The sequence below is a fragment of the Centroberyx affinis genome, unplaced genomic scaffold (genome assembly GCF_046629955.1).
Source record: "Centroberyx affinis isolate AG114_WGS23_722 - 3 ecotype Tasmania unplaced genomic scaffold, CSIRO-AGI_Caff_v1 ptg000549l_1, whole genome shotgun sequence".
Taxonomy (NCBI): domain Eukaryota; kingdom Metazoa; phylum Chordata; class Actinopteri; order Beryciformes; family Berycidae; genus Centroberyx; species Centroberyx affinis.
This window is the reverse complement of record NW_027279194.1, coordinates 289,618-304,822: the sequence shown is the minus strand read 5'-3', so window position 1 is coordinate 304,822 and position 15,205 is coordinate 289,618. Positions and strand designations below refer to the sequence as shown.

The following is a 15,205-nucleotide window of genomic DNA, read 5'->3' as shown; positions in this document are numbered from 1 at the left end:
TGTTTTTCTGGTGGCAGGACATCCACAGGAAGCGTCAGGAGAAGGATCTGTCTGAGCTGCAGTCTCTGATCGAGGCTCACTTCATCCAGAGGAAGAAAGAGGAGGAGGAGCTTATCGCCCTCGTCAACAGAATTGTGAGTGTCAATCATATACAGATTCCTATGCTTCTGTTTGGTCAAAAGCACCATGACAATGTGTGTGTGTGTGTGTGTGTCTATGCATGCTTGCAGGAGAAGCGTCGTGCTGAGAGAGCAGACCAGCAGAGGATCCGGTCGGAGAGAGAGAAGGAGAGGCAGGCCAGACTTGCTGTAAGTTCTCACTTGTATCATCCTACAGCACATACAAACTACAACAAGACAGCATGAAGCATGCACTGTAGTTCCTCTCCTAAATCATTTACATCTGTCGGTGTACAGGAGGAGAAGGAGAGGAAGGAGCTGGAGGAGCAGCGTAAGAAGCATGATGAAGATGCCAAGAAGAAGAAGGCCCTCACAAACATGACCCACCAGTATGGCGGCATTCAGCAGAAGGTCATTCAACTTATTATGGCCTAAAACTGTGAAAGTGAAATTCCACAGTTTACAGTTCTAAGAAATTAAGCCATTAATTCATTAATTCGTTCATATTGGTAAAAGTAGCGGATGTATTCAAAAAGCACAAATATCCAGTTTATACTTTCACTCACACTGACTTTTGTTTCTTCTTCGTTTGATTACCACAGAATGAGACCAGAAAGGGAGCCAAGAAACAAACTGAGAGGGAGAAGAAGAAGAAGATCCTGGCTGAACGCAGGAAACCCCTCAATATTGATCATCTAAATGAGGATAAACTCAAGTATGACACCGCTGTTAGATACACTGACACCTGCAGCATGTCTCATGAAAGATTGCATACTGTATTATAATAAATGGAGTTGTTTTTTTTTTGTTAATACATAAATGCACCAAAGATGAATAGGATTGTGGTATTACATTTTGTTGCATCACTGGATGTGAAACAAACGCTCTTAACATGACATTTGATTGGTTGTTTTTGTTCAGGGAGAAGGCCAGTGAGCTGTGGCAGTGGATGATGGAGCTAGAGGCGGAGAAGTTTGACCTCACCGAGAAACTCAAAAGACAGAAATATGATGTGAGTCATCCAACACACATCAAAACAAAAATAATCGCTTTGACAGATTATATACGATGATCATGTCTTCCAGAACAAAACAAGAAGAGGAAGATCTTCCTGAATCATGATGGAAATCAGACAACCAGAGCACCGACATCTTTGAAATTATTTACTTTTCACAAACACTAGCATTTAATGTTCTTCAAATCACTTAATGGAAATCACAGAGGTTAGTTCAGGAATTACCTAAACATGCGACTGACTATCGTATTTCTGTTCTCCAGTTTAGAGTCAGTGATCAATGGAAGCAGTAATTCTTTGTTGTCAGGAGGACGTCTCCTCAAATGTCTCGTCTTGTCTGTGGTGTAGTCTTGTCTCAGGTTTAGTCCAGCCTGATGACAGTTGCCACTCTATGAGGTCATGGTTCAAGTTGGTCTTCTAAGGTCAAAGGTGAGCCACAGCCTGCAGGTGACATGTTGGGTCAATAGAGGGCCATCCAGGTCCTGGGTTCCTGTTGGTTTCCTCCTCTGCTGGACTTCTCAGGTGTCTTCTCTGTGACTAAAGGTGTTCTTTAAAATGCTTAGCCAGGCTTATGTGTGTCCTTACAGATTAACCAGCTTCTTGCTCGGGTCCAGGACCACCAGAGGTAAGTGCAGCAAGGGGTCTGGGTAGCTAGACCGCCTGGGTCTAGCTACTCTGTTTTCCCAGAGAGACTGGATGCTGGACTCTTCTCTACTTTGATTATTTTGCTAAGATTGTACAACATCTTGTCTAAATCTGTGCAAGGTGTCCAATCCCTTTTCAGGTTCATGTTTTTTTTGCCATGCAAGTTTTGGACTTTGACAAAAGAGAGAATTAACAGTAGTTGTTCACCTTCATTGAAAAAAACTAATGGTTACTTCTTTCCATCATCGTCATCTTCATTTTCTTACCGCATTACCTCTTCACATCTCCCCATGGTCACATTCATGAATGAATCTGAGATCAAAGGATCCAATCTTTTATTTGCATACATTCTTTGAATGCTAAAACACAGGTACTGTCAAACTATAGAATAGCCACAACCTTGAGGCTAATCATTCTCCAAACATCTCCATCATTGGCATCACATCTTTATGAATCTTGTTACTTTGTTACATCTGTTTGTATGTCTGTGTACTGTATGTTTGCATTGTATGCTGCATCTAGCCAACTCTGCATGGTAACCTATTGCATTTTAAACGGAGACCAGACAGAAATGTAAGTGGTCACAATACAAATGGTGGTATGGTCTGAAATTGCAGCAAAAACCTGTTCCAAAGAAGTTACATAATTATTATGATTGTGAACTCTTTAAAATCTATAAATGAGATAAAGTGGCCTCTTATCTGTAATGTCATTGGGAAATGAATCCTGGAGCTGCTCCACTGATGATGAATTAGAGTTTAACTTTGTGTATTTATACAATTTTGGTTGAGCATTAAGACCAGAATTAACTTTATTTGAGAAGAGTGGTGGAGCCAGGAAAAATGCCTGAATCTCAAGAAACTCATTATGGGTACCGTCATAGTGCCAAAGTCAGTCTCCCACTATTTTGTAATGGTAAAGCTAAAAAAGTTGGCTCTAATGGACATCATATATTTGGGTATTTCTGCTTGCATTTTTATCTTTTGGGAATAATATAGGCTACAAGTTGTGGTTTGGGGTGGATTTTAACATTTTACAATCAATACTGTACATGCCAAAATAAATGAAACCCTGTTCACCGATTTGCACTGACAGATCGACATAAGAAACGTTACACACATTCACAACCGAACCATGTGTGTACTAAGTGCTGCAATTGAATGACCTCCACTTGTGCTAAAGTCGCTGACTGCTGAGCTTGGCTGCAGCCTGTCGCTACATTAACCATTTCCTGCACCCTTTCAGCGCCAAAGGCCGTGGCAAGGGCAAGATGGGCGGCCGGCTGAGGTAAAGGAGTTACCAGACAGGGAGAGGGCAGACCATGACACCAGAAATTGGCCCATGTGTCTGTTGTGTGTGTTTGTTCATTGTTCTATTATGTTGAGCTACATGTCAATCATCAGTGTATCAAGTCAATAAATTAGTCATTACATTCACTCTGTTGCCTTTCTGTAAACTATGCTGATTGTCTATTTTAGTTACTATGTAATTTTGTCTTACACACCCCAACAGTGAAATTTATTTAAAAGATATATTAATACAAAAACCCAGGCTGAACAGCAGCCAAAATAATTCAGTCACAGCTTGTTGAATGAACGTACTGAGACCTCTAAAAATCATTTGATGAGGGCGCTTGTTGAACAAGGAGGACATGTAAACAAAAGGAAAAAAAAATGGGTCTGGGTAATTAACCTTTGTAACATATCAAGAAAAAAGAAATGTTTCAGTCATTCACAGGAAACAGAAGAGTGTGTAAAAATGGTATTTTCACCAGTACTCATATTGGAAAACCAATACAAATATCTAAGAGAAATGCATTTCTTTGAGAAAATTAGCAGTAGACACATTTTGCTAACGTAATAAAATAATCTACAGCTGACAGGAAAAGCAGCATGATAAAGACAGCATGTATGTGCTGCAGCATCCAATGATCCAGAGTGTTGATCTGGTGGGTTTGTCATTTCTAGCTTTAATTTAAATCTACATCAGGAACAGACATTCCTCAGCAAGGCTCCACATAGTAGTGAAGCATAACAATATTTACGTATTTACTGTACTTAATTACATATGAAAGATATAATCATGTAGGAGAGGAGCATGTGAGGTGCTGATGGTGGAAGAGACCGATATGTACTGCCCTTCATGTAATACAAGTCCGTACTGTACATAAAACTATATTTCGATACACACATATTGACACCAGTGCATTTTCAAGTTGTCCGTCTCTTCATTCTGGGGCTGGGGGTCTGGGAGACGGAGCAGGGAATTGGGGGTTTTGGGATAGTATGGAGGTCCATGAGGGAGGAACACAGCCTGCTGGTAGAGAGACCGCCTCACCATAGGTGGGTTTCTCTGATCTCTGCTATCACCTGGCTGGCTTTCTGCAAGGCCTGGGGACAGGAATGGAAACAGTGCATAAATACACAAACACTGGCAAGTTCTACAGTCACCTAAACAAAACCCTGTATTCATTTCATGTCCCAAACTCAAGCTTTTTAGGTACCAATTTGGGTACAGAGTTTCTACGTCAACTATTAGAGTAAAACACTGAATGTACAAAGTATTAGGGACATCTTTCTGATATCGAGTTGCACAATCCACATCGCAATTGTCTTTAAAATCTTTAAAATCCTTCTGTCTGCTTCTCTTAATCTACATCTCATCCTTTGTGATTGGTATAGATTTAATAAGGGAAATCAATATGGGATAATGGCTTTTACCTGGATTCACCTCATCAGTACAATTCATGAAAAGAGTCCCTACTATTCTGTATATTCTGTGTATCCTTGACACTGGCTCATGTTCTTGCCATCTATAGCTGAACTTGGTGATGAAATCTGTTACCTTGAGCATGTCTGCGGCCTCATTGCGTCTCTGGGCCATGTCCTCGGACTCTGTGAGCAGGTCGTCCAGCAGGCCCGTCTTGTACAGCTGCCCCACCAGCTCACTCTGCAGGCAGTCCTTCACATGGTTCACCAGGAAGTGCATCACTGCCTTAGGTACACTGGACCGAAGAAGAACAGACAAGGTGGGAGGAGAGTAGAGAGGAGAAGAGGATAAAAAATGAAAGGGTCAACTGAATATCTTTTTAGAATGGTGGACGCATAAAATGGCAAGTCTGAGTAGATGTGTACCTGTCCTGGATGTTTTTCCGTACGATGAGGAAATAGGACTTGATGAGTCTCTCGATGACCTCGCAGTCCCGCTGCTCCCGAGCAGAAAGCTTCCTGGATACTGGGACAGGCTGGCAATAAAGGGCAATAAATCTGCTTGTTACTGAACTACTCAAAGAGCTGACAGGGATGTGACCAGGAGCACAAAAAAGCAGTAAAAAATAGTCACACATTTGAAATGAATAAGAGTCCAGAACAACTGAAATTCAGCTGATTGACTGAAACGCTCTTCAGCTTAACAAAGATAAGAATGAGGTATATTTAATCTCTGCTTACATAGACTCCATGTCTCTGAATTTAAGTGAGCAGATCAGAAACACTGGTCTGACTATGGATGCTGATGTGACCTTCCAAAGTCACATAAACAGCATCACTAAAAGAGGTATCCATCAACAATATTTCTTAAGTCAGAGGTTTTCTGTCACAGTCACACTCTTGCGCATGCCTTAATTGCAAGTAGATTACACTACTGTAATGCTCTCCACAGTCTTCTGAAAAAAAAAAAAATGTGGGTTGGCTGCAGCTTATTCAGAGTACTGCAGTAAGGACAAGAAAAACTACACACATTTCACCTGTTCTTAGATCTCTGCTCTGGCTTTTAGTAGGCATTAGAGTTTACTTTAAGGTGTCAAAACTTGTCAAAGTTTGTCTACAAAGCTCTAAATGGTCCAGATACACAATACATTTCTGGCTTGACTGTTATACAGTATATGAGCCAACCAGGTCTCTGAGGTCTGCAGACCATGGCCTCTAACCTTAATTCTTTTTTCAAGGATGAAATCCAATTCTGGCAAAACTGTTTTTAGCGATTACGCTTTCAGTTGTTGGAATAGTCTACCAGAGGACCTGAGGTTAACTCCAACTCTAATCTCTTAAAAACATGCTAAAAACCTTTCTCTAAAGCCTTTGACGAGGTCTTATCCCTATGCGTGTGTGTGTGTGTGTGTGTGTGTGTGTGTGTGTGTGTGTGTGTGTGTGCATGTTTGTGTTCTATATGATATTTTTTAACAATACACAGGATTTGGTGTTGCAATCCTTTGTGCCATAATTCAAGGGGAGCATTCACACAGAAGCCCAATTCAGATAACAAAAGAATGATGCACTAACCCACAAATGGTGACTATAGAGGACATCAGGTGTATATGTGTTTTCTCCATGTGATATGCATTTTTAAAGCGGGTTTACACTACTTTTTTGGATTGTGTATGAAATGTGCTATACATACTGTATAAAACTTGACTTGAGCATGTTTATCTGCTGGGCATGATGTAGCTGTGTGCTTCAAACTGTTAGTGTAAATATTATGTATGGTGCCATATTCCGAGGCCCTGGGACTGTCTCTGAAGCCCATCAATGTACACAAATGCCCAGTACCCACCACATCTAGCAGGTTGACAGCGTGGCCCTTCTGTGGGCTTGCAGGGATGGGAGGCTGGAGCACGGCCCTGTCTGCAGGCACACCGTCCTCTCCCCTCTTCAGCATGCCCCTCCAGTTCCCTGTCCCGCTGTCTACCTGCTCACTGACAGAGGCACCCTGGGAGCTGCCGGCTGCTGCCTGGAGGGGGGAGGAGGGAGGGAGAGAGGGGGGAGGACGGAGGGAGAGAGGGGGGAGGAGGGAGGGAGAGAGGGGGGAGAAGGTCTGTCAGGTGTCCTGCTCAGGTTATGCACTTACAAGGGCTGGACAGGCAGTCAGGAGAAGAGGTTAAATCACCAAGGTTAATGAAATAGTACAAAAATAGTGCACTGTGATAAGATAATTCACACAATTTTCAAAATGCATTCAAATAGCCATGTGCCACAGGCCTTCTTTGACGTCACTGCAAAGAAGTTATTCTGGATTGTTGTTTTTTCTCCTGATTTAGAACTGAGTGAGCAGGGGGGTTGGCGGGACATATCGACAGGCAGTGTGGACAAGTTACATCACCAAGGCTAATGAAATAGGTTTTGCCCTGTGCACAGAAACCACATAAATTTGTTAAAGTTAAAGTTAATTGCACAGCAAGAGGCCTCAGTCCAGTATTTCTTCAATAGTCCATATTTCTTACAATACAAGTGCAAAAACATGTAGCGAACTGCACGCTCCGCCAACAGGCTTTCGTCAGGTTCGCCATTCAATGAAAGTGGTGCATTAAATAGGCTACATTCAGTTAGTGTTGGTATCAGGTATCACTCCCTAAACCATGACAATCAAAGGAGACAACATACAATCACAAGACACCAGCACTCTGCATTATACATAAACAATCCATCACTTAAAAAACAGTCTGATGTATAATGTATAATGCATAGAGGAATCCACTAGAGAAAGTGGAGAAAAAAATATTGGCTTCCAAAACGGCCGCAGCAAACTAAACGAAAAGGTTGAAAGCAACTTCAATGCAGAGGGTGAAAGTTTAATTGCTTTGTAGGCTCAAAACAATAAGCCGCTTAAAGAGCAAAATACAACGCAGTGACTGGCTTCTATACTACATGCAGAATAAGCAATGCGTTTCAAGCTTAGCACACTTCCTCAGGCAGGATTTTGCTCTTTAAGAACCTTATTGTTTTGTGCCTACAAAGCAATTAATAAACTTCCACCCTCTGCATTGAAGTGGCTTCCAACCTTTTCATTTTGAGTTTGAAGGAATACAGTCTTTTCAAAGGGGACTTCAAGTGTATGGTTTAAGCTTGGGTAATAAGGAGGACAGGAACGGCGCAGGGTGGGTAGACTGTTAGGTGTGGGCAAGACCATGCCACCAGCAGGCAGTGAGTGAGCGGCACACACCTTGGCGGTCTCGCCCTCGGGGGCAGGAGGCTCAGTGGGGGAGAGAGACTGCCCACCTGGGCCCTTAAGGGACTAGAGAAAGACAAAAGGAGGAAGAGTAGAGTGGACAGAAAACTAATAGGACCTATGAGAGCAGAGGTGTGCATGAGCTTTACATTGGGAGCTTGACATTGCTTTACATTGGGTGGAGAAAACAAATAGAAGTACAACAAATAAAAGTTTGTTAAAGCTACCCACCCGATTGGGTGGAGGGAATCCATACCTGTAGGATTGGTAGAAAAGGAAACCAGAAAACCAGAGAAGAGAAAGATAGTGAAGCTCATAAAGACTGACTATACCTTATCTCTGGGGACAGCAGAGGGCAAATCTCTCATTCTGTTGCGTCTCTGCTCCTGCAAGAAAGAAACAGATTAAACATTGTTAAATACAGGCAAGAACAATTAACAAATAGTTTCCCCCTCTGTCTCAACAACTACTATTCATATGTCCTTGAGCAAGGCACTTTTGTAAACTTTCTTTCTTTGTTTGACTATTTTCATTCAGCACTGCCCTCCCTCACATTCATACTGTTACACACATTCATACCTGGGAGCTGTCCAGTACAACCACAGTTTTCCAGTGTTGGCCACTTTGCATCTCCCATGGAGCATTAAAGCAGAAACTACTTCAGTGGAGCTGCTCAGGAACCAACAACAGAGCAGAAGACTGTGGTTGTACTACACTGCTCCCAATGAATGTCAGTAAATGTTACTGCAATGATCATTGCTGAGAAAGGACAAATGTGCACAGTTACCATAATCTGATTATGATCCCTACATACAGGGATCACAAAAAAGTGATTAAATCCTAATGATATATGCACTAATCAGCTTCCATTCAAAACATACTGTATGTAGTAAGAGCAGAGGCTCATATCTTACTTCTATGTTATTGTTCATGAGACCACAGGCATCAGCAAAGTCGGGGTGCTTGGTGTTGATGTAGGCTAGCTCAATGGCAACCAGGTTGTGAACCTGAAAAAAAAAAAAGATAGAATCAATTTCAGACTAGCATGCCCAGAGCAGTCCATCATAAATACCCAGGGGTCTTAAGGGTGAACAGAGATTTAATAGCGAACAGCGACTGACCATTTCATTGGTGACTGGTAGTCTTTTTCTGAGGAGGGAGGTGACCACTTCTACTATGGCATCATGGAGTTTTGGAAACCTCAGCAACTCCTGCAGAGATGGGCAATAAACATGATACATTTAGTGGGCAGAACAATGCTGTGCTTAGTGCAGTGTCGTGTGCAGAGTGTGTGAAAATAGCATTAGCTGATACTGCAAGGTGTATCTACCTGTGTGCTGTAGTTGCTGCAGTGCTGGATAATCCTCTGCATCTCCTCGTGAACCAGCTCCACACAGCGCAGACTGGGCTCCTCCAGACGCTTCACCTGCCTCTTCACCAGCAACTCAAACGAAACCTCAGGCACAAACAAAGCAGGCCTCGGGCCCTGCACACACAAACTACATTACCCAACAGTCTCTCTGACTTAACTGCAAAAGCCAAAAAGCTTATATGTTTAGACAGCGATTATAACTTGGAGAGACAGCAGAAACCCACCGTTGCATTTCTGATTGCTGTGAGCACATCGATGGTTGTCAGACCACCCAAAGGATCTACTGACTCCAGTGTGCGACCAAACGTCTCATGGAAGATGTAACAGATTCTTGCTCCACCACATCTGAAAAAGGAGAGGAAAACTACATTCCACATACGGGCAGAATTTGTTTTTAATTTGACCATTGTGGAAACAAATGGCGCTAGCACCCCTTAGTGGTGTATGAAGGTACATGCATTTATGAGAGTTGCGTAACTCACAGTTCAGCTGTCTCAATGTACTTGGCCGTGCCCTCTATAGTGTGGCAGTACTCTGCAGCAAACTTGGTGATGAGCTGCAGCAACGTGGCACTCTTATCTTCTACAGGTTCTCCATAACTGCTGAGCAGGGACTGGTACTGGGCTGCCAACACATTAATCCTAGTCTTCAGCTCAGGAAGACAATCTCGGATGTGGTGCATGAGTAACCTACCACAAGGAAAAAGAAAACAGTTGATTCAGAGGCCCACAACCAGGAAGTGAGCAAACCTCAAATATACAAGGTTAATAAATGACTGTTATTTTGTTGAATTGAAAACTGGCTCATAATACATTTCAACCCCACACCTGTTCAATGTTCTGGCCAGGTATTTGGTTCCGTTTCTGTTTGCGAGGGAGGGGTACTTCTTTTGTAGGAAGGCGTATTCGTCACGGATGGCATCTGCCACCGTCTTCTTATTGTTGATATCCAGCTGGCTCCTAAGAAGATGCATCAACACAAAATGGGTCATGGAGGTGTACAGGTCTTACAAGTGGTTTTTGTCCCCCTTCATTTTTATTTTATTTTTTTTATTTAACCTTTATTTAACCAGGCAGGTCAATTAAGAACAAATTCTTATTTACAATGACAGCCATTCATCTCTGTGTGACTGTATTTGAGTTTCACTGATACCAACTCTCAATTCAGGGTGCTATGGAGGCGAATATCGGCAAAACAGTGCAGTAGTACCTGTTGACTACGCCGATAAGGCCCAATTTGACAGGGATGACCCTGCCCATCAATACATCCATGGCATCTGTACCAGCATCCATCAGATCCAGTTTGGTCACCACCGCTAGCGTCCTCCTGCCTGAACACACAGACGTACACACATGGCTATAAGACAACAAAACACAGTACCTGCATGCTCCAAGTAATCAAGTGCTTTGGCAGGCAAGGCCAAGAGTATCTGGTTAAAGGTTTTAAAAGTGATCAAACACTCTTGCTGAGGAGTACCTGAGGATAGAGGAGAGAGAAACAGTGAGGAAAAAAAAGACAAAAGGTAGGGGGATAGGTTGATGAGGCATAAAAAGAAGAAAACAGAAGAAAAGACAGAAAGAACAGAAAACAGAGGAGCAGAAAAGGAGGCTATTTACCATCGGGGTCAACCTCACGGGCCACCTTGAGGGCCTCTGATGTGGCCATGTCTGTGTTGGCAGCAGTCACAGCCAGGATGATGGAGTTGGGGTTGGAGATGTACTTCAGGATCAACTCTCTGATCTGGATCTCTATGTCTTTGGGTTGGTCTCCCACTGGGACCTGTTTGAAAAAACACCCTTTGACTTCAAACCATGAAATTAGTCTGAAGTGTGGTTTTCAGCTCATATATCCTGCTGGTTTTGACAACGGGAAACAAAAGGAAAACCTTTTGTACCTTTGTAATGCCAGGAAGATCCACCAATGTAAGATTCACAACGTGCGGTGAGAAGATTTTCAGGTGAATGGGCTCATCACTAATGCCCTAGAGGAAAGACAGAAAAAGTCAATTATTTTCATAAAATTAGAGTCCAGTACTACATAAGGGGTTGATTTAAAAACCTCAAGTTGATGTTGAAATTCAAAGCTCCTCCCATTTCCATATTCACAATTTCTTGTTTGGCAACATTTGATGTTCCCTCTTTATGGGCCTAATTAGCATACCTTGTTATTGCCAGAAACTCTTTCAGTTTCAGCTTCAATTTCTTGTCTGATTTCCTCAAAGTCTGTGTAGATCTAAAAAGACAATCAAAACAACCACATACAAACATTAAAGACTTGGCATTTAGCTACTGTGTATGAAACCACAGAGAGTGGAACAAATGATTCAATTAGGCATGAAGGGTACAGCATGTTGGCCAAATATATTTCAGTGTGATTAACTGTTAATGAGCTACTTTTTTCTGAAGCTCACCTGCAGTAAATCATTGATAATCAAACAATGCAAAACCCATAAATTGACATTGGAAAATGATAGGGTGACACAAAATAGGATCAGACAAGAGGATCCTGTTCACAGAATAATACACTATCATGAGGATATATCAATGCTATTAGGAGCACATCACAAGGGCTTCCTTGTGCAGACATGAGGATCCATTTGGAGCACAAGAGACACTGCGCACTTTCCCTGTGGATATTATGCAATTTACCAATTTCCCCCCAAGAGGACATTAACCCTAGGCTACAGCCATGTAAATATTTTTAGCAACTGAAAGGGCGTGTGCCTGATGTGATTACAGATTGTAGTCGTTCCTGTTGAACACATTCCACAAAACCACAAAATCATCTATTCCATAGATGTCAAGGAATCAATACAGAACACGTAGCACTGCAGTTTCATTATCTGACCCACCATATCAAATATTCAGATGTTTCTATTTACAGCAGTGATGGGAAATTCCTTTGAGAATACTGTTTTCTGGCAAACAAACAAGGCCATGAAGACCAGGGACTGAGAATACAGTGGCATACCTTGCTTTTGGTGTGTAGAAATTTGCCCCATTCCTCTCCGTCGATGCCTGTAAAAATGGAAAGTCGAGGACAGATGGTGTCAGTCCCTGCTTGTTTGACAGATGTGGCCTTGAGATCAGTGTTGTCATTATTACTGTCACCATGTTAAATGTCTCAAGGGAAGCTCAGCTGGGATGGGAATACTCTTCAGACCAAAAATCCACAGCAGAAGACCAGAGATTTGAACAAAAAACATACTGAGAAACTTTGTTTTTTAACAGTAATGGAAGCAAAGTATAGCCTAAAGCAAAACAAGCACGGCACATTATGGGAAGCAGAGACCTACAGGGTCTATCAGTCTTGCAAAACAAAGTAATTATTTCAGCTTAAATAATTAACCCCGCTACAAAACTAAGGAAACAACATCAAAAGGGTGGAGTCTGTTAGTTATGTCAGAGGCAGCAAGTATTTAAGGATACTCTAAGTGGTGTTTGTTTGAGCAAGTTGGAATCAGTGTGGAATACTTATTTGCCCTTAAGGGCTATACTTACCATGACTTTTAAAATATAAAACTCATTACAAACTTAAGATAAATTATTCCACAGGGTTCTGTTAAATTCTTTGTCTAACTTCAACTGAAACAGAGACCAGCCTTAATGGGGATGTGTGAACTGAATAATACCAAGCCACATGATTTGGCAGCTTAAGTGAGGCTACACAAATAATACAAGGCGGGATGGGGCAGAGTGGGCAAAAGAGAGGAGGTTGCGAAATACAGACAAAAGGCAAAGAACAAGGAAAAGGAGACCTCTGTAAAGGCGTCCATTTTTCCTGGAATTGGATTCTGTGGTTAAAGAGAGATGACAGGAGAAAAAAAGGTTAGCCTGGCTAACTGCAGCTCCTGCATGAGACTCTGCAGCAATGCAGAGTCACCCTGAGGCCATTCCCAGAGCACACGATTTAAAGGAGTGCAGTACCATTTTCTTTTCACTGAGAAGTGGATGATATCAGAGCTCATTTTGAGTTAAAATACCATTCCTTTCACAATGGAATGATATTCCACACTGTTGTGAATTAAAAATTGTTTTGCTACAGCACAAAGCAGGGAAATCTCAGAACTAAGCAAAGCGGCTGTTTATAGTGAGTCTTATGAAGTGCTGTGTACTTGGCCAGTGGAGGTGGAGGATACTGCAGAACTCAGCATCAGCTTAATTAATATGACTTGTCCCAGCTGCCCATCTGAATCACACAGACTGTGACATCCTTGTGCATTCGCTTCACTGGATTCATTGAATACACTATATTCAGTTTGCTTGATCCAACATTTCCTGATATGGTTTCACCTAAAACCAAAACCAAAACCTGGCTATCCCAAAAAAAGAAATACTGTTTCACAAACAATTCAGCTTGTCTTGTCATACACAAACACAAACAGGGAAAGTCACCGTCAAGCAAACACTCTCTAATGGAGAATTAATGTAACGTCTGGAGAGGTGAGAGAGAATTAGCCTAACATATAACAACCCCCTATTATAACCAAAACAACACCAGAGCAGTCAGCAATAGGCAGAAGCTGCAGGGAGGGGTGAAGGTTTGAAGTTACCGTTCTCTTCGCTTGTTTTCCTGCGGTCCTCTGGGTCGATGTGCACCAGCTGCAGGATGAGGGGCCGGCGTGTGACGATGCCCGTGCCACGTGGCAGGAGGTCCCGGCCAACCAGGCTCTCCAGCACAGAACTCTTCCCGCTACTCTGTAAACACAACAACAACAATACTTACAAAACAAAACCAAATGTGAGAAATACAGTCTGCATGACTCATTCACCACAGAAGTCGGTCCTCCCATCGTCAGCCTACACAACATAGAGCTTGACTGCATGTGACACTCTGCTGGGTGTTATTTCAAAGCTGTGTGTAGTACAGTAGCCCTTCTTGAGACCTGGTGAGCCCAAATATCTCACATGGCCAGGCTAGATTCCCCTTTAATAGACTAGTAATTAAGCTATTTCCTCCATAGGAGATGAGGGTTCAAAATGTAATCTGTTGCTTCCTCTGCAGTAGTCACCTAATGGTGTTTCTGACTGATTTAAGCAGGCCTAATTATAGACCTGACAGGGACAACCAAGTAATCAATAAGACTTGGGATCTAGACTAAGTTACAGCTGTCCTTAACTGAAGGTCCTTGTGTATCTGAATCTAAAGGAGCACTGACAAGGACACACATAAGAGACCAGGCGTTGAAAGCGTCCTGTGGCTGGCCCCATGTTACTGTAACACCCGTAGACGTCTGCCAAAAGGTCTGAGACGGTGACATCCTATTAGCTGACCAGTGAAAGTAAACGTGTCAGGCAAAAGATATCACACTAAACCAATTAGGCTATACAGTGTACACAAGGTAGCGGGATGAACAGCGTGACTATAAAGGTTTTTGTCCTGCCTGGTTTGTGTGAATGGAAAATAAAGTTTAGGACACTGCTGATTTAGCTACTGTATGCCTATAGCTACATCAGCAGTGTCCTAAACTTTATTTAGCACACTGCTGTCCTAAATAACAGTGTTCATACACATCATGTTTTCTAGAAAGACGGTGGCTAGGTTCTGTGTGGAGAATGGGGGGTAAGCTGTGTTGAAATTCAGCAATCTGACCAAGTTAAAGCAAAGTCGAAGTGGATTTTATTTTGAGGAAATAAAGTCACTGTAACGCGCTGTGGAAATTTGCTTGTTCCTTGGCTGTCAGGCACAATATTGTTACAACGGACTGGGTTTGTAAGTGAAACTAGATGTAACTTAGCTTTAAACTGCTACGTTGGTTAAGTGCTTGTAAAAAACGGCAACTAAACTAACTTTAACAGCTACATCTGCTACACTTGTATATGAAAGTGAAAGATAATTGACGTCAACGCAACAGAACTAGCCACAACAGTAAGTTAGCGTTAGCTAACTAACTAGTTAGCTTGCTAGCATTATCACTAGCAGACTGGCGTTTCTTACCTGAGTTCCAACAACAGCTATCTGCGGCAGCTGGATTATGTCTGCGCCTACCGTATTAAATACATCTTGCAGTTTGTTTATGACAGGTATGAGGGCCTCCATAGTTATGATCCTAATCGCTACCTGTCAAACGGACAACTACCCTGCAACACACGGGTACAAAGTCATTCAATG

General features: G+C 42.3%; 2 protein-coding genes across 15 annotated transcripts in view; one reads left to right on the top strand and one right to left on the bottom strand.

Moving 5' to 3' along the window:
• The window catches only part of LOC139642962 (troponin T, cardiac muscle isoforms-like), a 22,337-nt gene extending 19,227 nt beyond the window's left edge, over positions 1 to 3,110 (top strand). For 4 of the 6 annotated variants that reach the window (XM_071518055.1, XM_071518059.1, XM_071518058.1 and 1 more), the window contains 7 exons: positions 18 to 134; positions 231 to 308; positions 417 to 530; positions 722 to 834; positions 1,041 to 1,131; positions 1,722 to 1,759; positions 3,025 to 3,110. In XM_071518055.1, the coding sequence (XP_071374156.1) occupies positions 18 to 134; positions 231 to 308; positions 417 to 530; positions 722 to 834; positions 1,041 to 1,131; positions 1,722 to 1,759; positions 3,025 to 3,070 (597 nt within the window). In that variant the 3' untranslated portion in view covers positions 3,071 to 3,110. Of the gene's footprint in view, positions 1 to 17; positions 135 to 230; positions 309 to 416; positions 531 to 721; positions 835 to 1,040; positions 1,132 to 1,721; positions 1,760 to 1,867; positions 1,871 to 3,024 lie in introns of all 6 variants that reach the window. The other 2 variants (XM_071518061.1, XM_071518062.1) reach the window with 1 other exon arrangement.
• Positions 2,112 to 15,205, bottom strand: dnm1l (dynamin 1-like). Of its 9 annotated transcripts, none has more exons than XM_071518048.1 (20): positions 15,032 to 15,205; positions 13,647 to 13,791; positions 12,852 to 12,887; positions 12,065 to 12,111; positions 11,255 to 11,326; positions 10,989 to 11,075; positions 10,711 to 10,873; positions 10,304 to 10,424; positions 9,922 to 10,053; positions 9,577 to 9,783; positions 9,319 to 9,439; positions 9,053 to 9,208; positions 8,844 to 8,933; positions 8,637 to 8,729; positions 8,055 to 8,108; positions 7,711 to 7,788; positions 6,331 to 6,486; positions 4,914 to 5,023; positions 4,624 to 4,783; positions 2,112 to 4,169 (listed from the first exon to the last, which is right to left on the bottom strand). In XM_071518048.1, exons 1-20 carry the CDS (start codon positions 15,131 to 15,133, stop codon positions 4,113 to 4,115), a joined length of 2,187 nt encoding a protein of 728 aa, XP_071374149.1. In that variant the 5' UTR covers positions 15,134 to 15,205; the 3' UTR covers positions 2,112 to 4,112. The 9 variants fall into 9 exon arrangements, with proteins under 9 accessions (XP_071374149.1, XP_071374147.1, XP_071374150.1 ...); XM_071518046.1 differs by having other exon boundaries at positions 6,331 to 6,507; positions 7,717 to 7,788; XM_071518049.1 differs by having other exon boundaries at positions 7,717 to 7,788.